The sequence below is a fragment of the Nicotiana tomentosiformis genome, chromosome 6 (genome assembly GCF_000390325.3).
Source record: "Nicotiana tomentosiformis chromosome 6, ASM39032v3, whole genome shotgun sequence".
NCBI lineage: Eukaryota > Viridiplantae > Streptophyta > Magnoliopsida > Solanales > Solanaceae > Nicotiana > Nicotiana tomentosiformis.
The window spans coordinates 46,285,322-46,308,302 of NC_090817.1; the positions used below are offsets into that span (position 1 = coordinate 46,285,322).

The following is a 22,981-nucleotide window of genomic DNA, read 5'->3' on the forward strand; positions in this document are numbered from 1 at the left end:
TTTGTATCCCAATTCCTAGAAATGAAGTGTCTTGCCATTATCATTTAGGTTGCCACCTTTCCATTCCATTGTAAGAGTCATGAACATGGACAAGGCCTTGCTGCCACGTGGGGGTGGGGTAGGAAAATTTTAATCTTATCCTATAATCAATTAATTAATTAGGTAATATCCCGCTATCCGGTAATTAACCAATTACCCACATAATTAAGAATTATCTCAAATTACTTAAAATTCTACTTATTTTTAATACATGTTATACACCTTACTATCATGTCCATGTGGTACCTTGTATGGTTCTAGTCCATAAATACCATGTATTTTAGCTCGGGCCATATTTTATCCCAAAATGACAAATTTCGACGAAACTCATTTTCTTCGATTTGCTTACCCTCTCACCTTCACGAATTTACTTATCCCTTGTTTGAAATAGTATAATACTTGTAATCTCAAAATAATCTCATTCCCGAGCTTGCATCAATTTACTTATGGCGTACTTTCACGTACGAAAACATGGAGTGTAACATCATTCCCTCCTTTGGAACATTCGTCCTCGAATGTTGATTGATGAATTTATCATTCTCTTAACCCATAGCTCTTGCGAATACTTTAATACTCTTCTTGCCATTTAGGCAATTGTTCTTTGAATAAATCCAAAGGCCATGGCATCCCCCCCCCTCCCCCCCTTAAGGCCTCTTTCTCACACCACGAATCGTGGTCGGAATCCTTCCAATCTTGTAACTGTTGCTACCTTTTTATCATGCAGCTTGTACGCATGACATTGTAAGTGAGCCTATGCGACTCTTTTCTCCTTTTTCCTCCAGTCTTAAGCCAATCTATTGGCCTCACTTTGTAAGAATATACAGAGCTTGATAAGATGTCTCTCTGGGTATCTATAGGTATACTGAAGTTCTTTGCTCGATACTTTGTTGAACTTACGAATATTGCTATATCTTATTTCATAGACCCAATTATCCATTCGTATGACTTTACTGCATCTAGGTAGGTCATACTATACCATAACTCTTACTTCGATTTGACGTTACTGAGGTCTGCTACCAAACTCCAGGTTACGTTCATTTCTTATCCCATATGTAAAAATCTAAGTCCTTTAATGCTTCCTCATTACTGTTTATCTTAAGAATGATGACCTAATCTCATCTTATACTTTGTGACTTTTGTCCATCCATTATTGATTCGCCTTAATATTGATCTACAATATACCACTGATAACTTAAAACTTCTTACGTAATACCTTGCCACTAGGGCTTACGTTGCATCGAGGAATGTTTGAAGTGACTTTCCTGATCCACCTGGGGGCGATACGATACAATACTTCCATAATCGTATTTCATAGAATCTTAATGTGATTCTCCTTGCGTAGGTATTTTAATCCTGTACAATTCATTAAATCATTACTCAATCGAAAACCAAAAGTCATCCTTTATTTATCGCGATTATACCCTCATTTTACTACCAGGACAGCATTCTATCTCTCTTAAATACTATTAGTTTTAGACTCCTTTGAGTTCATTCAGGCTATACTGAGCTTTCTTAACTTAGAGAAACCATTAGCTCTCTTGTTTTCATGGGCTTAATCCTGAGGACTCATCCATTTCTCGTCACCTTCTCACTCGCCCTTTCTTATCCTTATTCCTGTCATAAAAACCTTGTCTCTTTACTATACTTTAGCTTGTGACCTATACGTATCCATTTATACTACTCGCAACCTTCCTTCAACTTGCTTGCACCATAAATTTCCTTATGTTATTCTGGAACATCAAGCGAGACATCACATCGTCTCTAACTCTTATTTACTCTCTTGACTAGGTATCTCGGTACCTAGAAACCATAGGCTGGAAGATATGCCATCAATGACACTACTATCATTCCTGGATATTCAATCCTAATGCTTCTAGTCCTTTATCTAAAGTATGGATTGTTCGCAACCTTCTACATTTGAGTATCTCGTATGTTGTTCACTTTTTCCTTACTTACCTTAAAATCTCGCATCATATCTTCTATCTCTTTCATGACCTCGCTTTCACACAGGTATAATTCACGTCCATAACTTGAAGCTCTATTATAATACTTGCACCTCTGGTGCATACACAATCTAGTGGGAGCTTCATACTAACTTTTTATGAGGCTGGTACCCTTCTAACTGGCTTTATCGTAGAGCCATTATAGAATACGGTTATTGTAACATCTCTCTTGTACCTCTGATATTAAGAGTAATTCTACAATGTTCTCAATCATGATGTCTAAAATTTTCTGGGTCCAATAATTAGTCTCCTGATTCATTTGGTTGATGTAACTCTTTAGTTTCCTCTTCCTTATGATCAGCCTTCATGTAGGCTTGAGCTATCTTTCGATCTGCGGCTCCTGGTATTAGTTATTACTTTAGCCTTCCATGGGTGCTATAGAATATTCATTATGCAATCTTCTAACCATTCAATCCTTTATTTATACTCCGGGCTCAATTCTTTCTTTTAACTTATACCGGAGTCTTCTACGGCTTGTATGATTGTCAACATATATGCTTCATGGATAATACTCCGAAATCTTAAGTGCATTCATAACGTAACTCACTTTGGATCACTGATCGAATAATTCCTTTCGTTCCTTCTCAACTTTCTTTAAATGTAAGCAATTACTTTTCCTGGTCATTTTGCCTCTTGTTGCATGTATACTTAGCTTACCTTAGTTCCTGCGCATGCCGAAATTTTCATGCAATTCATATGATCTCGAACATTACTTTTGATTTTTCTTCCCGTTCCTTAGCCACGGTAGGTGCCACTTTCTCATGGAGTGCATACAATGTTGTAGTGAGATTGTTTTTACATAACCATTTCCTCTTTAGGTCATTGTACTTAGGTTGAAGCCTTCTTCCTTATTGCCCCAACTAGTCTTTCGTTGTAGACCTTCTGACTCTTGTAAAGATGCGAGCTTATTACATCGTATACTTGACGGAATTTTTGATGTTATTCCTCGCCTATAATTATCCGTAGATACTTATTCCCATGCCCTTGTTCTTGTAGGGTTGCTCCTGAACTAAAGTTTTGACTGTCTTCCCAGCGAGACTATTTTTTATTTCCATAACATTCATACGGTACCTTTAACTACCCCAACTCTTATCTGAATATTTCTCAAGGGTCACGATGCCGTATCTGTGAGACTGAATTCCCAATGTTGGGGTTCACTATGTACGTCTTACACAATCTCTTGATTTGTCTGTGACCTCTTGTCTATCCATAACTAGACTCTTCCTGAATCAACTACTAATTGCTCGTTGGTCCATTTTCATATCTATATTCCGTGTAATCCCTCGTGGGTTATTTCCTTTGTCTTAACTTACGTCTTGCACTGGCTCCTTATTTATTAATAACATCTCAGGTAGGAACCCTTACTTCCTTATCTTGACATCGTGTTTGCATAATGTTTTGGAATCGTAGCATATCTGTAGGATTTGAATCAGTGCAATATCATTCCTTTTCTTATTTCTTTGCATTCTTTTACCATTTCATAGTTACTAGAACCGCTTAATTCTGACTTAATGACATATCACTCCATATTCCCCCTTTTGGGGAGCACTAAGATTTAGTGTTACGATGATCTACGTATAGCTGGTTTACCTTCTCATCTTTGGCATCTTTTCACATCATCGATGATCCTTACTCGCCTCGCGAAAATCCTTCTGTACCAAGGATAACGAAATTCCTCACTCGCAAGGGTGACACTTAGTGTAACTGGCACATAAAGTCTCTTAAGCTTAACTTTACTCACCTTGCTTGCTTTAGGGAAGCGTCTTCCTAAATGACCTTTAAAGGGTATTCTTTTGTCGTCTATTCTATTATCGCTGGGACCCAATCTCTGAAATTCTCATGATGCCGACTATTACTCAGTCCCCAGTTCATGCTTAGTTTATCTTGTTCATTAGTCCATGCCGATTTCTATTACTCTAGAATCTAACTTTTTCCTTCTAGTAATCATGTTAGTGTCACAAATTTATTTCTCGAAATGAGGATGTGACGTTATGACCTATACTCTTTTGTTGCCTCAAGGCTGTCACCTCTCGTATTTTCCTTCCCCTGACTATTGACTCTATAATACTGCCATTTTTGTTTTGATCTACCGTTGTCATCCATGTTGACATCTTACTCATAATGCTTCATTAACTCTCTTCTTATTTCCCTGCTAACATCTCTGTCTATCACCTTATTCTGAAAACTTCAACAAGACATTCTCTTGCTTTTAGCTCCCCTTGCTCTATCTACTGGCTCTTCGAGTTGCCTAACATTATATCTCTACTAGGGACGGGAGCCATACTAAGATAATATTTATCCTTTTTAGGCTTTCAGTGCTTATCTTTGTAGTACTCATATCTAGATATACTATTTTAGGGTGCACCATCGAGGTGTCTCACCAGGAGATCCATTACCATGTTTGCACTATCCTTCGGAAATGTCAACCAACTCTACCAATCCATCCACTATTTTGGGTTACTCTATCCCCAGTCAGATCCTGATAACTCGTCCTTCTCTTAAACTATGTCTGTTAGCTCCCATAGGGCATAACTAAGATCGGTGTGGCCGATTGTACATACATCAGTCACTATTGAAGGTAACCCAAAATGCTTATATCTCCCTCCCTGAATGGTAAATAATGATAATTTTTATTAACTGGGTACCTCGTACCCTTCTTCATCTTGCTTCTTTTACTTCTTTAAACTTGTATTTATCTTCTGAATCTCTCATTGTCTTTCACCATAAAGGTGGATAAATATTCTTGCCTTAAGGTTCCTTATCAAGAGGCTTACAGGTCTTAGTATACACATGATCTGCTGAATACCTCATATTTATCCATCATAAGCATGATGCAAAAATTGAGTTCCTCTGACTCATCTCTTCCACAACTATATCTCTTGCCAACCGTCTTTCTAGATCTAGGTATCGTTGTATTACGAATAAGATAGAGTTTAGAAAATTGAGTTCTTACAACTGAGTTGTACCACACGATCTAGAGTAAGAAGAAAGAGTGACAGTCCTAAATGCCCTGTAGCCTCCTGCTTATAAGTGTGGTGCACGACACACCCATAAACAAGACTCTACTAGACACGGCTTGTTGACTCCCTAGGACAGAACTGCTCTGATACCACTTTTGTCACAACCCAAACCGATGGGCCGCGACGGGCACCCGGTGCCTTACTCAACCGAGTACCAACATACCGCATCTTTCATATCGTACTATCATTGGCAAATGGGCCATCATGGGCTAACCAGAATAAATATAGCATGACCCAACCTGATATAGAAACTTACATACGTGACATACGGGACTATAAGGCCAATATGATCATTTGTAAACTCAAAACATAGGCCGACAAGGCCATACAAGTATCCGTACATGACATATGTCTACAAGCCTCTAAGAGTACATAATTGTCATAAAGGTCGGGACAGAGCCCAGCCATACCAAACAATACACATCTAAATCATACTGACCAAACAAGCAACTCCGAAGTAAATGGAGTGCACCAACATCTTCCGCTGAGCTGATCGCCTACTTAGAGGACTCTCGACCTGTCTATCGAGACATGCGGGCATGAAACACAGCGTCCCCGGGCAAAAGGGACGTCAGTACATTTGCTCATTTCGTTTGTATCGTATTGATCATGCCAAAAAGAAAGAAGGGATAGCCTTAACATACCTGGAGTAGGAAAAAATCCGTGTGATATTATTTTGAGAAGAATTGCACCGTACTCCCTTAGAATCGCAAAATCTCACGCTATATAGTAAAAATGGTCTCTGTACGAAATGTTTTGAAGCAATACGTTGCTAATTTTTCTAAGAAGTTTAGTATGAACCTAAGTAACTTATGTTACTATCAAGTATCATCTTGGAGGAAACCATCTTGCTGAACCTTTTCATTAATTTCAGAGACACCAAAACGAATCAAAAATGCGTTTTAAGTCTTTTTGTAATGAAATGTTGTTTTGTATCCCAATTCCTAGAAATGAAGTGTCTTGCCATTATCATTTAGGTTGCCACCTTTCCATTCCATTGTAAGAGTCATGAATATGGACAAGGCCTTGCTACCACGTGGGGGTGGGGTAGGGAAATTTTAATCTTATCCTATAATCAATTAATTAATTAGGTAATATCCCGCTATCCGGTAATTAACCAATTACCCGCATAATTAATAATTATCTCAAATTACTTAAAATTCTACTTATTTTTAATACACGTTATACACCTTACTATCATGGCCATGTGGTACCTTGTATGGTTCTAGTCCATAAATACCAGGTATTTTAGCTCGGGTCGTATTTTATCCTTAAATGACAAATTTCGACGAAACTCATTTTCTTCGATTTGCTTACCCTCTCACCTTCACGAATTTACTTATCCCTTGTTTGAAATAGCATAATGCTTGTAATCTCAAAATAATCTCATTCCCGAGCTTGCATCAATTTACTTATGGTGTACTTTCACGTACGAAAATATGGGGTGTAACATGCAGCCCGATCCATCTAATAATAATACATATAAAGCCAATGTGGGATGCTGCGGCGTGCAACCTGATCCCATCAATAATATATATAAAGCCCATAGGGCCTGCTGCGACGTGTAGCCCGATCTCCTCAATATTACTCATAATCCGGCACGCAGGCCCCAACTCAGTCATCAATCTCTCTAGTCTCTCGGACTCACAAATCTCATGCCAATCAGCCCAACAATGATAACATGATGTGACAATAAATGATAACAGAGACTGAGGTATGATATGCAAATGAATGAATATGATTGAGTATGTAAATGCAATTTAAGCAAAGAACTCAATAGCAGAAATGACCTTAGTGGGTCCCAACATGATAAGCATATAGCCTAAACATGGTTTCTAACATGGATCCCAACTCAATTACGCTAGCACGTAGAAATTTCATGGATACAAATAAGATTAGGTAACTACATAGTACCACAGAGTAAACCGAGTCATAATTCACACGGTGCATGCCCATATGCCCGTCACCTAGCATGTGCGTCACCTCAACACCAAACACACAAAACGTATATTCAGGGGTTTATACCCTCAGCACCAAGTTTAGAACTGTTACTAACCTCGAACAAGCCAAATCCAATACCGAGCAAGCCAAACAATACGCTAGAAATGCCATCTCGCATGTACCGACCTCCGAACAGCTCAAAACTAGCCAAAAGCAACTTAAGAACATCAAATAATGCCAAAGGAAGTAAACCCAATCGATAAAGGTCAAATCTTTAATCAAACGCCCAAAGTCAACCAAAAAGTCAAACCCGGGCCCGCACATCGGAATTTGATGAAACTCATAAAAATCTAACAACCCATTCAATTACAAGTCCAACCATACTAGTTTCACTCAAATACGACTCTGAATCGATGTTCAAAACTAAAAAATTCACTTTATGAAATTTTAGACAAAAACACCCAAATTTCACTTTGAAATCATCAATCAAATGCTAAAAACGAAGATGGATTCATGAAATATAACCAAAATCGAGTATAGAACACTAACCCCAATTCATGTGGTGAAAATTGCCTCCAAAATCTCCCCGAGCTCCCCAACTCAAAAATATGAGTAAATGAACAAATCCTCGATATTATATGTTTCTGCCCAGTTATTCTGCCTCTTTTATCATGCCAAACAATCCCGAAACCTGATTTTAATACCTCCAATGGATTTCTCGTAAAATTTCAGTCATGTTAGGCTTTTGAATCACTCCATTTGACCTTATAATGAAGGAGATATGTTGGTTTCAATATTTGAAAATAGTGCAGATTTTTAAATACGAATTTAGTGGCAATTGCATAATTAATCTGAAAAAATCTAGCAACCCAATTCTTAGTAAAATGACCATAAATTCCTCATACGATGTCGAAACTTGATGATTCTAGTTTCTATGGTTCCAAAATTATGATACGGATCTAATGCTTCAATCAAAACAGAAATTGAAGCTCATTTACTTAATGTGATACCATTTATGCTTGAAGAAACAACGTTGAAACATAAAAAACGAGCGCAACACAACCCAAACCTATCTGAAACTCACTTGATCCCCTCGGAACCCCGTCCGAACATACCAACAAGTCCCATAACATAACACGGACTTACTCGATGCCTCAAATCACGTATAACAATATCAAAACCATGAATCACACCTCAAATCAAACTTAATGAACTTTGAATCTTTCAACTCCCAAAACGCGTGCCGAATCTTATTTAATCAACTCGGAATGAACTCAAATTTTGCACACAAGTCCCAAATGACATAATGAAGCTATTACAATTCCCAGAACCACAATCCGTACCCGATATCATCAAGGTCAACTCCGGGTCAAACTTATGAACATTCCAAACCTTCAAATTTCCAACTTTCGCCAAATAGTGCCGATACCTTCTAGAAATATCCAAATGCAAATCCGGGGATAAGCCCAAGTCCAAAATCACCATTCGGACCTAACGAAACCATCAAAACTCCGATCTGAGGTCAAGTTCTAAAAAATCAAACTTGGTCAACTCTTCCAACTTAAAGCTTATCATTCTTCCAAATAACCTAAAAACCAAAACCGACGATTCACACAAGTCATAATACATCATACGATGCTGCTCAAGACTTCAAATAGCTGAACAGAATACAAATGCTCAAAACATACGTTCGTCCTCGAACGTGCCAAGAGTCGTTCCAAAGCCATCAAGTCGTCGTGTAACCTTACCATGCACATACCTGGGGGTGATCCCATGTCACCCCAATCCATGTAAGCCTGACAACACATCATAACTGAAGATCATTACTTTAACCTTGGTTCGTAAGCCTTAGAAGCCAATTTCCAATATCTGGAATTCCTTATAAAACCCGAATCTCACATCAACACACTGTATGAGCTTGAACAGGCTGTATCAAGCCATAATCATAACCTAAGATATAATCACATGATATACCACACAACTCTCATACTCGTATCAATAATTCCCGATCACAGTAGCTGCTCAAAACAAACCTGATACCGGTAGTAAACCTCATATCAAATAAAACCTCGTTCAAAACCTTCATACACTGCCGATGATGAAAGAAACACATAAAACCTCATAACCACTCATCAGATCGACAAGTCATGGAGCTCTCTCACTCATCCGACTAGAACCAAAGCCAAATTCTTATCCGACTTCCAATATTATTTTTTCAAACATACCATAATCAAATCTGATAGTATCCATTCTAGGTCCAATGACCTTATCTCATCAAACACAACTATTCTATCGATATGCCACACCAATATAGCCTAAAGTCACAACCGTGCAATCTATGCACCAACAAGCAACAATTCAAATATACTCAAACATAGAAAATGACTCAAATGAGAGAACCATCCCACAAGGTCAACAAATGCCACCACAAAAGCAATGCTACGAATCCATCACACATAGTAGAACCAAGACACACGAATCTCTCACAAAAGGATCATAACCCAGCTACAATTCGTGACCCCATTCAAATACTGGTCCATATGAAATACCTCAAGCCACAATGCTCAAAATCAACAACCACGCACAATTTGATATCAAGTACACGAAGTGCATGACCATAACCATGGAGAAGAAAATAACACAATATAGCACAACCTGGAAAGACTATAACTAAGGCGCAATCAACCATTCCACACCTCAATCACCATCTCGCTCGAATTTTGCTATAAGGCCCAAGTAGAACCGCACCATGTGTTCATATAACCAACGAATCACAATTCCTTGTAGCATGGAAGAGTAACACTTAGAACATATCATATACGAATAAAATCAATTCTAACTGAATGGCATAGCCCTCAACAATAGCAGTACGGAGTCAATAAATCCGACCCAGTGTAGAATACACATCCTCATTGGGCCTACCAATGGGCCTCCAAATCAATGTCCTCCCTGAATGGACAAATAGCCTTCCACAATTAAACAACGACCTAACCATAACACATAGCACCATCTGTCTAACTTTGGCCAAATCTTCACAATTCGCAACTCCGAAACAATATGCTTCTGAGAACTCCCAGTCTCCAAATCTACAGAGCACATGAATCACCATAGTCGATCCCAACTCCACCACTCGAACGACTAACACATCTCTCATACATAATCATCCCATGAGAAATACTTTTATTATTCCCCCCGCACCACATGGAAAAAATCTTAATATCATCTGTCGATCAACCAGACGAGTACCGCAATACCTATGAAGCATTTGAAGTCAGAACACAGTGCGCCTTCTGAAATACGCACCCTTCTCAGGCAATACCAAGTAGTTATAGAATTCATCTAAACATTGGAAACCGTGCATGTTTTCTAAGAATTCACGACTTTCCCTCCAACACTGAACCACCACCTTGTACATGCAAATATCAATCTCACATGACGCACCGCATCTATCATGCCATCATGTGAAAAGTATGATAATATCAGTATCAACTCCGAGTCACAAGCAGAATACATACCCGATCAGTCAGAAAACTTCCACTTGATCCCATCCAAGAGAAAATTACAACACGCAACATACCCCTCATACTTGTAAATAATATCCATCTCAAATTGTGGCAGAAATTATCGAGAACACTTCGAAACCCATTTGCACATAACCAACCCATTAGAACCAAATCCCTCTAACTCAACCAAACCACGCATATCTCCAAACCCAAGGGTATTGCCACAAAACACCTGTAGAGACTCACCACATCATAAGTACCCAAAGAACCGATCATATCCATTACCGTGTTGATCCAACCTACTACCAAACTGTCTTATTTCTCCGAGTTCCTTCCGAATTACCCTCAAGTTGACACTTCTCCTTGCCAGTAGACTACGATCCTTACCCAAAGCTCACCACAAGAGATCCTAGCATAAAACCACACCGCCTTATGGCCCATAAGCCGTTGTATTCCCTCTTAAGCACCCCAAAAGTTCCACAACCGAGACACCCACTCTGAAGAGACCTTCTGTGAATCTAAAGTCGTTTCCTTCACCTTCCTGATACTAAAATGTAGAATCCATAATGATATAGAAATACAGTCTCAACACCATCTAATGTAAATCTTAGATTCTAGCCATATACAAATCCGAAAAATTCTCAATTGCTACATATCAATCTTGAATCCATTAGAACCTTCTCTAGAGTCATCCACTCTACCCAAATCTCAATTGCACCGCACAAGCAGACCAAATGGCTTGTGCCCCATTAGCACAACAACACCCAAGAAAGTATCCCCGTCTTAACGCAACCGAGTAAATCCCTACTCTATGCGCACTACATCCGTCACAAATAACAGCTCAAATCATCCCACGATTTCCATATACCCATAAAGTGTAATATAACCCATATCCAGAAATTCCCTTACTCGAGTCATCTTTGATATCAACCTCTGCAAGTTAGAACTGATCCACAAGTATGCCTTAAACCAAAACTAAAATTTAACACATAACCATGCAATCAAATCATCGATAGCAGGCTCCCCCACTTGGCTCAAATCCAAAGATCAAAACATTCGATAACTCACAAATACCCAAACTCTATTACTGTCATAATACCGCACTGAGATTCAACTAAATTCTTCACAAGCTCATGCAACACCAACCATAAAATACCTCAAATCATCCGCTAAGCTCGCATTCATCCTCGTGACAATCAGGTCAACCTCCTTAAGCGATCCAAACCAAATCGCAACACACATAACCCACTGGTAGCAAGAAACTCTCCACACAACCATCGTAAGGGTCACATATCCATAGATTACCTCGCAGGTGATAACCCACCTGCTTAGCCTCAAACTGACATCTCTCTATACCCTTTCACAGCCACAACTACTACATAATCACTTAATCTTCCTGAGTCTGAACTCATCAACAAGACATGAAAATCTAAATCGTTCCACAAATGAAATAACATGAAAGAATCTCTCAAAAACCTTCATAACTCAAGACCATATGACACATCCACAGAAATCGAGCATCCAATAGTCCTTTTCACATCTCAAGCAAACTCTTCCCGTCACATTCAAACCATCTGAACACATCCCGCAGTCATATCCTACTCATCATATAGCCATCCAACCACTCATCGAGCCACGAATCCCACTCATAGGGACACCACTGGACATAGAAGTCCAAAAGTACATGCTCACACAACTAAAACTACCGAGCCTAAGCTGCAGTCCAAATCGGGCCTCAAGTCCTCCAGACTGGCACATCAATAAATCACACAAAACAAATCTCGTACCTCATCCATAGAATCACAAGTCGTCAATGCACAGTTGATACCAAGCGCTCACATACGCATACGAGTGAGTGGAAGGAAATTCAAAGAGACACGCTTCAAGCTGAATCAATGCCGCACAATAAGGAAAGAAAGATGGGAAATTTATCCTAAATGCCTTGTAGCCTCTCAAAGATAGGTATGGATGTCATCATACCGATCCACAAGGCTCTACTAGACACTTGCTCATAACTCGTAGAACCTATGAACCTAGAGCCCTGATACCAACTTGTCATGACCCAAAATCCAACTAGTCATGATGGCACCTAACCCAACCCACTAGGTAAGCCAATTAACAATAAACTACAATATAATAATAATTATAAGAGTCAAAAATGAAATAACTAAATTTTATACAAATCCCCAAGGACTGGTAGTACTAATCATGAGCTTCTAAGACTTAGAGTTTACAAAGCTTATATGAAATAACTACATCATCTGTTTGAAATGTACATAAATAGATTTTTATAAATCTAAAGCTACCATGAACAAGAGGCATCTACAACCGGAATGCAAGTACATCTTCAATGCCAGCTTCCGTCATACACAGCAATCTCAGCTCCAAAATTTGCACGCGAGGTGCAGAAGTGTAGTCTGAGTACAACTGACCGCGTGTACTCAATAAGTAACAAACCTAACCTTAGGTTGAAAGCAGTGACAAGCTTGGACAACGGTCAGAGTCCAACACCAATAACCAACAACAACTCATAACAATATAATAAAAGTAGTACAAGAAACAACTCAAAGATATGATGCTCAGCTCGTTCACAGTTGTGAAAAAATAGGCATGCTTTTCAAGTATAACAGTAAAACCCAAATCTTTCACCGAAATCACCAAAATATGAGTAAGTCATAAGTCTGTGATTTTTCCCAAAAACTTTCGACAACAAATAAGATGTTTCAACCTCAGATAGAATGAGGAAAGTACATCTCTATGCGTACATGTCAGTGTGCATGCGAAGTAATAAATGTCACAAAACCGTGTAACATGAGGAAATGCATCTTTATGCCTATATGTCAAGTATGCATGTCAAATGCAATGCATCACAGTGATGAACTCATGTACTCATACTCTCAGAGTACTCAATATCATTGTCTTAGACTCCCACTCATCACACTTAATCACTCAGCACACTCAGTCACTCAACACTGTACGGTACCTTTTGCGGCACGCAGCCCGATCCCATCATGAATCAACAAATACTGCGCTCACTGCTGGTATGTCAGACTCTGGAGGGGCGGATCCTACCCAAGAGCCAATATAAGCCATCATGGCCTGCTGCGCCGTGCAGCCCGATCCTATCAATAATATATATAAAGCCCATAGGGCCTGCTACAATGTGCAGCCCGATCTCATCAATAATATATATAAAGCCCATAGGGCCTGCTGCGGCGTGCGGCCCGATCCATATAATGATAATATATATAAAGCCAATGTGGCTTGCTGCAGCGTGCAACCCGATCCCATCAATAATATATATAAAGTCCATAGGGCCTGCTACGGTGTACAGCCCGATCCCCTCAATATCACTCACAATCTGGCACTTAGGCCCAACTCAGTCATCAACCTCTCCAGTCTCTCGGGCTGACAAATCTCATGCCAATCAGCCCAACAATGATAACATGATGTGACAACAAATGATAACAGAGACAGAGGTATGATATGCAAATGACTGAATATGACTGAGTATGTAAATGTGATTTAAGAAAAGAACTCAACAGCAGAAATGACCTCAGTAGGTCCCAACAGGATAATCATATAGCCTAAACATGGTTTCTAACATGAATCACACCTCAATTACACTAGCACGTAGAAATTTCATGGATACAAATAAGATTAGGTAACTACACAGTACCACAGAGTCAATCGAGTCATAATTCACACGGTACACGTCCATACACTCGGCACCTAGCATATGCGTCATCTCAACACCAAACACATAACACGTATATTCAGGGGTTCATACCCTCATCACCAAGTTTAGAAGTGTTACTTACCTCGAACAAGCCAAATCCAATATTGAGCAAGCCACACAATACTCTAGAAATGGCATCTCGCACGTACCGACCTCCGAACGGCTCAAAGCTAGCCAATATAAACTTAAGAACATCAAATAATGCCAAAGGAAACAAACCCAATCGATAAAGGTTAAATCTTTAATCAAAAGCCCAAAGTCAACTAAAAAGTCAAACCCTGGCCTGCACCTCAGAATTCGATGAAACATCCGATAACCCATTCAATTACGAGTCCAACCATACTAGTTTCACTCAAATCCGACTCTAAATCGATGTTCCAAACTCAAAAAATCACTTTATGAAATTTTAGACACCCCTCCCCCCCAAATTTCACTTTGAAATCATCAATCAAATGCCAAAAATGAAGATGAATTCATTAAATATAACCAAAACCGAGTATAAAACATTTATCCCAATCCATGCGGTTAAAATCGCCTCCAAAATTGCCCAAATCCAAGCTTCCCGACTTAAACATATGACCAAATGAACAAACCCTCGATATTATATGTTTCTACCCAGCTGTTTTGCCTCGTTTCTCATGCCAAACAATCCCGAAACCCACATTTGATGCCTCTAGTAGATTTCTCGTAAAATGCCAGTCAAGTTAGACTTTTGAATCACTCCATTTGACCTTATAATGAAGGAGATATGTTGGTTTCAATATCTGAAAATAGTGCGAATTTTTAAATACGAATTCAGTGGCAATTTCGTAATTAATCTAAACAAATATGGCAACTCAATTCTTAGTAAAATGACTACATACATTCCTCATACAAGGTCGAAACATGATGACTCCAGTTTCTATGGTTCCAAAATTACGATACGGATCTAATGCTTCAATCAAAATAGAAATTGGAGTTCATTTGCTTAATGTGGTACCATTTATGCTTGAAGAAATGACGTCGAAACATATACAAAATGAGCACAATACAACCCAAACCTATCTGAAACTCCCTCAAGCCCCTCGGGACCCAGTCCGAATATACCAACAAGTCCCATAATAAAACACGGACTTACTCGAGGCCTCAAATTACGCATAACAACATCAAAACCATGAATCGCATCTCAAATCAAACTTAATGAACTTTGAATCTTTCAACTCCCAAAACTCGTGCCGAACCTTATCTAATCAACTCGGAATGAACTCAAATTTTGCACACATGTCCCAAATGATATAACGAAGATATACCAATTCACGGATCTATAATCTAAATCCGATATCCTATTATTATATCGTTTGTTCATGGGTATCAGAAAATACATAAGTTGATAAAGTTTATTTCATGACATTAACCGAAGGCATATTGATCTTATGACATCCTGAGAGATATTATTGACTTACTTCGTATGCATTGCATTCACTTATATACGTACATTGACCCATGACCAGATGGTGTTATATACGTGTATATTATATGTATATGAGATATGGGGAAAGATTATGGCATTATATATGCACCACCTGATCAGTTGGTCTACGTTGATGATTTCGCCCACAGAGGCCGAGATGATATGATGGGATGGCCTCAGAGGCTTGATGATGTTATGTATGCATATACCTATGCATGATGTGATATTTATATGCATATGCATGATATTATAATTGTTTCATGATTCACAGAGCTATTCAGACTTACAGGTTGAGCTTTACTCTATGTTTCTCTCATGTGTTCCTTACATACTCGGTACTTTATTTGTACTAACGTCCCTTTTGCCTGGGGACATTGCGTTTTATGCCCACAGGTCCCGATAGATAGGTTGAGAGTTCTCCTAGTAGGCTATCAGATCAGTGGAAGGTGTTTGTGCACTCCACTTGCTCCGGAGTTGCCTATTTAGTCAGTATAATTTGGACATGTATTGATTGGTATGGCGAGGCTCTCTCCCGACCTTTTTGACATTTATGTACTCTTAGAGGCTTGTAGACAGATGCCATGTATATGGATACTTGTATGGCCTTATCGGCCTATGTTTTGAGTATACAAATTATCATGTCGACCTTATAGGCCAGTATGTCACATGTATAAGTTTGCATTCCATGTTGGGTCATCCTATGTCGAGTATTCCCTTATGTTTTATTCTGGTGATATCATGACGTCCCTTCTAGCCCATTTACCCATGATGGTATGATAAGAAATATATGTTACATTGGTGCTCGGTTAGGTAAGGCACCGGGTGCAAGTCGCGGCCCATCGGTTTGGGTCATGACAGATTATGATTGGCTCACTTTCTTATTTCCCATGTTCCGAGTCCTTCCTAATAAATTTGATTATTCTAAAACAAGTGTTGTGTTGAAATAGGTATGTAATCAAAATATGTTCCAAATATTCCCATCATATCATGATTTCCTCCGAGAATGAAATCAAGTATGACCAATATATTAAAGGTGTTATGATTTAAAAATCATGTTTCAATTGCAAGTTAGTATGCCTAATTGTGGAAGAGACATTCAATGTGAGTAAGACTCATATCGCTCATATATACACTTAAAGTCTTGATTTGAAATTCCCTTATTGTTGATAAACCGTGATGATGCTTGAAAGTTATAGAGGTGTGCATGAAATACGAAATATGAAATATGTCTGACGTGCCGAGAATGATATTACAATTGTGGCCACTAGTGCCAATGAAACGGAAAAATGTGTGAAAGATTATGAAATGAGTTGTAAATTCTTCAAATAATAAATGTTTTGGGAGTATCGTTTACTCACCAAGGAAGGGAAGGTCGAAATAACCTAACCTCGAAACAACACATGACGGTGTAGGAGTGATTGAAGGGTAAATCCCCAAGTTGATGTGATGAGATTGTTTCCCCTTATATGGGATGAGACTGATGTGTTGAGATATTTCCCCTTAAAAGGGATGAGATGATTGCTAGCGGGATGTGATGTGATGTTGTCACGGCCCAAAATCTGACTAGTCGTAATGGTACCTAACCAAACCAACTAGGTAAGCCAATTTACCACTAACTAATTCCAATAACAGTTAATGAAGTAAATAAGTAAAGAAATATCTGAATCTAATACATTCCCCAAGAACTGGTAGTACAAATCATGAGCTTCTAAGGTTAATTACCAGAAAAAACATAAAAGTTTTTGGGAAAAATTCGTGGCTTGTGCTATGAATATATGGCATAATGGATACTCTGGATTGACTCCGTAAGGCTTAAGGATACATCCTCCATGTTGCCAAAAAATCTGTAGCTCATAATAAGTTCTTCTTTCTATTATAATTGATGGATCAAAGGGATCCATGAGGTTGAACAACTCCGGTGGATGATCTGTTGGTTTCAATGAACTGGTTCCTGAAACATTTGTAAACATGTAGACCTAGCTGGTTGGCTTTTGTTTTGACCTCATCTTCTCTGGGGAAAATCTCTTTGAGAATTCTTCTGGTCGAGACAAAAAATATGCGAGAATATTATCCTTTCCTTTCAGGTGCTTGACTTGGAAATTGTATGGAGAGAACTATTGGTCCCATCTGAAAATTTGAGAATTGGAAATAATTTTTGCATTTATCTGGATCATTTTTGGGAATGCCTTCATATCCATTTCTATCAGAAATTCTGTATGAATGAGGAAAAAATTGAACTTCTTAATCTTATTCTTCACTGCAAGAATTTCCTTGAAAGTGGAATGATAATATTTCTCAGCATCTTTGGACTTTCCGCTGGCATATCCGCATATTTTCCTTTGGACATCTTTTTCTTCAAATAGAACAGCACTCCAGTATTCATCGTTGGCATCAGTTTGCAGTATTTTCTAACCTTATGAAAGGGATGTAGAGAGACTTGACATCTTTAGATAACTCCTTTATTTTCTTGGCTGCTTCATCTTATTCCTTTCCCCTTGATGGAGCATTTTTCTTGAGCATCTTCGTAAGTGGAGAAATGTATGTAGAGATATTTGGGATGAAATCTCTTACATATTTTAATACACCCAGGAATTATTGGATTTTCTTTGTTATGAGGCTGGTATCTAGAAATTTGAGTATTTCCTGGCATATATATGGTCCTGGACTGTATGCTCCTTGGATAAAATGCATTCCAAGAAAATCAATATAATGACCTGGCCGGTCGTTTTGAGTATTATAGCCACATTCCCCCATTTATTGCTTATTCTATGTTCAATCGTGGTTATGTGACTTAATGGGGTGGTTGGTTTGGTTCCGGGGATGTTTCGGAATGAACTGGGACACTTAGTCCCAAGGTTGGAAGCCAGCTCAAAGAGTTAACTGGATATTGACTTATGAGTAAACGACTCCAGAATGGAGTTTTGATGGTTCTGATAGCTTAGTATGGTGATTTTGGACTTAGGAGTATGTCCGGATTTTGATTTGGAGTTCCGTAGGTCGTTTTGTCTTGAATTGGCAAAAGTTGGAAACTTAAAGGTTTGGAAAATTGAGCAGTTTGACCGAGAGTTGAATTTGTTATTACTGGGCTCGGATTTTGGTTCAGGAAGTTGGAATAGGTCCGTTGTGTCATTTATGACTTGTGTTCAAAATTTGGGGTCAATCAGAGTTGGTTTGGTGTATTTCGACATTGGTTTTAGAGGGTGGAAGTTCAATAGTTCATTAGGCTTGAATTGGGGAGTGATTTGTATTTTCAATGTTTTTTGATGTGATTTGAGGCTTCGGCTAAGTTCGTATGGTATTTTAGGATGTGTTGGTATGTTTGGATGGGGGCCTCGGGTGAGATTCGGAATGGTTTCGGATTGAGTTTGGCCTTATGGAGTTGCTAATTTGCTGGTGTCTGGCTTCCTCTTAAAGCGGATCGCGATCGCAGAGGGTTATTTCTAGCAGGAGGATTTTTGTGCAACGCGTTCGCGAGTTTGATTATGCGATCGTGTAGCTTTGGTTAGTTGTGCATCATGAACGCGGGTGATGGGGAGCGTCTCTGAAGAAGGAAGGGAAGGTCTGGGAAGTGCACGCATTTGTTCTTCGCGATCGCGTGTCCATGTCCACGATCGCGTAGGTCTGAGTTGATGAGCATCGCGTTCGCAGCTGGGTGTCCATGTTCATGTAGGTCATTTCTTGAGGGCAATAAGCTTTGTTCTTCGCGATCGCGAGGGTATTACCGCGATCGCGAAGGGGAATACCTGGGCAGACTATTTAATTTCAAAAAACGAGGGTTAGAGTATTATTTCACATTTAGACTTGGAGAGCTCGGCTAGGGGCTAGTTTTGAGAGGGATTTCACTACAAATCAAGAGATAAGCTATTTTTTATCACTTTTGTCCAATAATATTGAATGCCCAATGATTTTTACACCTAAATTATGTGTTTTTAAGGTGCAATTTGGAGGATTTTGGACTAGGGATTGGAGAGTAAGATTTGGGGGTTTGAGCATCGATTTGTGGTCAATTTAAATGATTTTGGTATGGTTGGACTCGTTGTTGAATGGGTGTTTGGATTTTGTGAATTTTGTCGGGTTCTGAGGCATGAACCCGGGGTTGACTTTTGGGTTGACTTTTTTATTTTGGTTAAAGATCTTAGCTTTATCATTTGGAATCAATTCCTATAGCTTTTATTGATAGTATTACGTTATTTTTGGCTAGATTGGAGCCTCCCGGAGATTGATACATACGGGAAGGGCTTGCTAGCAGAGTAATTTGATTTACTTGAGGTAAGTATCTTATCTAAACTCGATTGATGCACTAGTTGCCTGAATTATTAGGATAGCGACATGCTATTGGGTGCGCATATGTGTGGGGTTGAGCCCATGTGCTGACACCGGGGGGTATTTAATCATGTTCGGGTTGTGCTCAGGCTATAAAAAGCCTAGAATTGACTGTTAAACCTTAAGCTATGATGCTTCACATATTTATGACATTGTTGTGAACTATTTGAGCCATGTTGGAGGCTACATAGGGGTTTAATCTCTCAATGAACTAATAGATGTTATTCTCTGATGAAATTGCTGGTTTCAGCTATGATAGTACACGCTGCACTTGCCTACACTTTAGCATGTTGTTTATACCAGTCCAGGAGCATGAGATTTGTTATTCATTCATTACATACATGTATACTAGTTTAATTGCTCCTATATGATATGATTGGATTGGACTCATTACATAAATGATATGATCCGGGCGGATTGTGTTGTTGTGCATGTGACCACGCCGGGCGAATTGTGTTGTTGTGCCTGTGACCACGCCGGGCGTATTTTGTTGTTATGTATGTGACCACACCAGGCGGATTGTATTGTTATGCATGTGACCACGCCGAGCTGGTAGCATGTTGAATTGGCCGTGCTTGTGTGCGGATATAGATCCATCCCCCTAGGGTCACCCTCTCATGTTTCTCTCTTAATGGTGTACACGTGGTTATTAAGGAAAACTAATAAGCGGTTTGGTACGGATATAGAAAAGTTGAGGAAATCTGGCCAGTGTTTCCTTGATCATTTATCTGATTTAACTGCATATTATCTCTATATTCCAAGTACTGACTGAGCAGGATATTTGAGAAACTGTACACATACACACACAGATGTTTTCCTACTGAGCTTTATGATTTGATTCCATTATTGTTCTGTACTTGTTTAAAATATGAAACTGCACAGGTGAAAGTTAGCATCATTTAATGAGTTGTGCTTCTTTTACCTCGTCGTGTTTAATTATGATACTTATTGAGTATATTGGGTCGGTTGTACTCATACTACACTATGCACTTATTTGTGCAGATCAAGGTGTGGGGACCAGTTATCAGCAGTAGGCTTGCTTGTTGGACTATCTGCTAGAGGCGAGGTAGAGTTGCATCCTTGGTCGCAGTTTTGACTTATCTTTTTCTTTCATATTGTTGATGCAGTTCAGATAGTGTAATTATTGTTTGTTTCAGCCTTGTATTCCGTTGTAGAGCTAATGACTCCGTATTGACCAGTTTCTGGGGGATTTACTTTGTATTAGCAATTTTATTATATTGAGATTTCAGTCTTATGAGATTTCTGTAAGTTCCATTGTTCTATTTGCCTTTGTTATCATGTTTCGGCTTGCCTAGCCGGTGTGTTAGGCTCCATCACGATCGGTAAGGATTTTGGGTCGTGACAAGTTGGTATCAGAGCCATAGGTTCATAGGTATTACGAGTCATGAGCAGGTTTAGTAGATTCTTATGGATTGGTACGGAGACGTCTGTACTTATCTTCAAGAGGCTACCGTACCATTAGGAAACTTCACTTTCTTGTATTCTTGTCATGCAGATTTATTAATTCTGGAAACTAAACTTCTATTATTCTATTCTCTCATAGATGGTGAGGACACGTGCGACCGGATCGGGCAGACGGACACTAATACCACCAGCTAGGGTCGCGAGAGGCTAGGGTCACGGTAGAGGCCGAGGTGCAGCTCGTACTGCAGCTAGAGCAGCACCTTTGGAGCCACTTGTTGCTCTAGCTCAGGAGAAGACACCAGATGTGGTTGGAGCCGGTGGGACCAGCTTAGGCACTAGCTGTGCCCATTGTGATTGCAGGCCTTCAAAAGGCTTTGGCCCAGATATTGACTGTATGCACTAGCCTTGCTCAGGTGGTTTCAGTTCAGGCCGCACCAGCCAATTCTCAGGCCGGGGGAGCTGCTCAGACTCCTGTCGCCCGTACTCCAGAGTAGTTGGTTCAGGGACTTCAGACATCGGGGGTACTACCATCCCAGTCTGTTGCAGCTGCTCAGGCCTAGGTTGGTCCACCTATGAGTGACGAGGAGCAGAAGAGGCTAGAGCGGTTTGGGAGGCTCAAGCCTCCAGCGTTCAGTGGGGCTGAGGCAGAGGATGCTCAGGATTTCTTAGCCAAGTGCTAGTGGGTGCTTCTCACAGCGGGTATTCTGGAGACTAGTGGAGTCTCATTTACTACTTTTCAGGTGTCGGGGTTAGACTTCATATGGTGGGAGTCCTATGAGTTGAGCAGGCCAGTCAGAGCTGCACCACTTACGTGGCATGAGTTCTTAGTTCTCTTCTTAGAGAAGTTTGTTCCATAGACCCGTATGGAGGAGTTGCGTGGGCAGTTTGAGAAGCTACGCCAGGAGGGTATGTCAGTGACCCAGTATGAGATGAGATTTTCAGAGATGGCTCGTCACAAGATATGGTTAGTTCCCACTGAGAGAGAGAGGATTAGGAGGTTCATTGATGGCCTCAACTATGGACTACGTTTCATCATGACTGGGGAGATTGCATCAGGAGCTAGGTTCGACGAGATGGTTGATATTACTAGGCGCCTAGAGCAGGTTCACAGCCAGGAGCGTGAGGAGAGGGAGGCCAAAAGGCCTCGTGGTTCAGGTGGTTTCAGCGGTGTTTCTTCTGGAGGACAGCCTCATCACAGCAGGGGTCGTCCTTATAGGCCCGCTCAGATGGCACGTCCGGTTCATCGTGCTGCATTAGTTAGTCATGGTTCCTACAGTGCTCGTTCAGGTCAATCATCATTCAGTGCAATACCATCACAAAGTTCTTACCATGCTTCATCTTTCCAGATTTCTATAGGCAGTTCCTCGGGTTATCAAGATCAGCAGCCCATCAGGAGGGGTTGCTATGAGTGCGAGGATTTGAGTCATCTCAAAAGAGATTGCCCCAAACTATTGAGTAGGGCTCCACAGGAGATATCCCAGCCTACGATTCCAACACCAGTTACTTCAACCAGCTCAGGGTGGGTCTCAGGAAGCTAG

General features: G+C 39.8%; 1 protein-coding gene across 1 annotated transcript; it reads left to right on the forward strand.

Annotated features, from left to right (window-relative positions):
- The first annotated feature begins 22,306 nt into the window (after window positions 1-22,306).
- On the forward strand, window positions 22,307-22,981 carry LOC138893928 (uncharacterized). Its single transcript, XM_070178598.1, has one exon. It carries the CDS (start codon window positions 22,307-22,309, stop codon window positions 22,979-22,981), a length of 675 nt encoding a protein of 224 aa, XP_070034699.1.

Bases quoted from the DNA above. Each gene is read 5' to 3' on its own strand.
- LOC138893928 (XM_070178598.1), top strand. From the start codon at position 22,307: ATGGAGGAGTTGCGTGGGCAGTTTGAGAAGCTACGCCAGGAGGGTATG.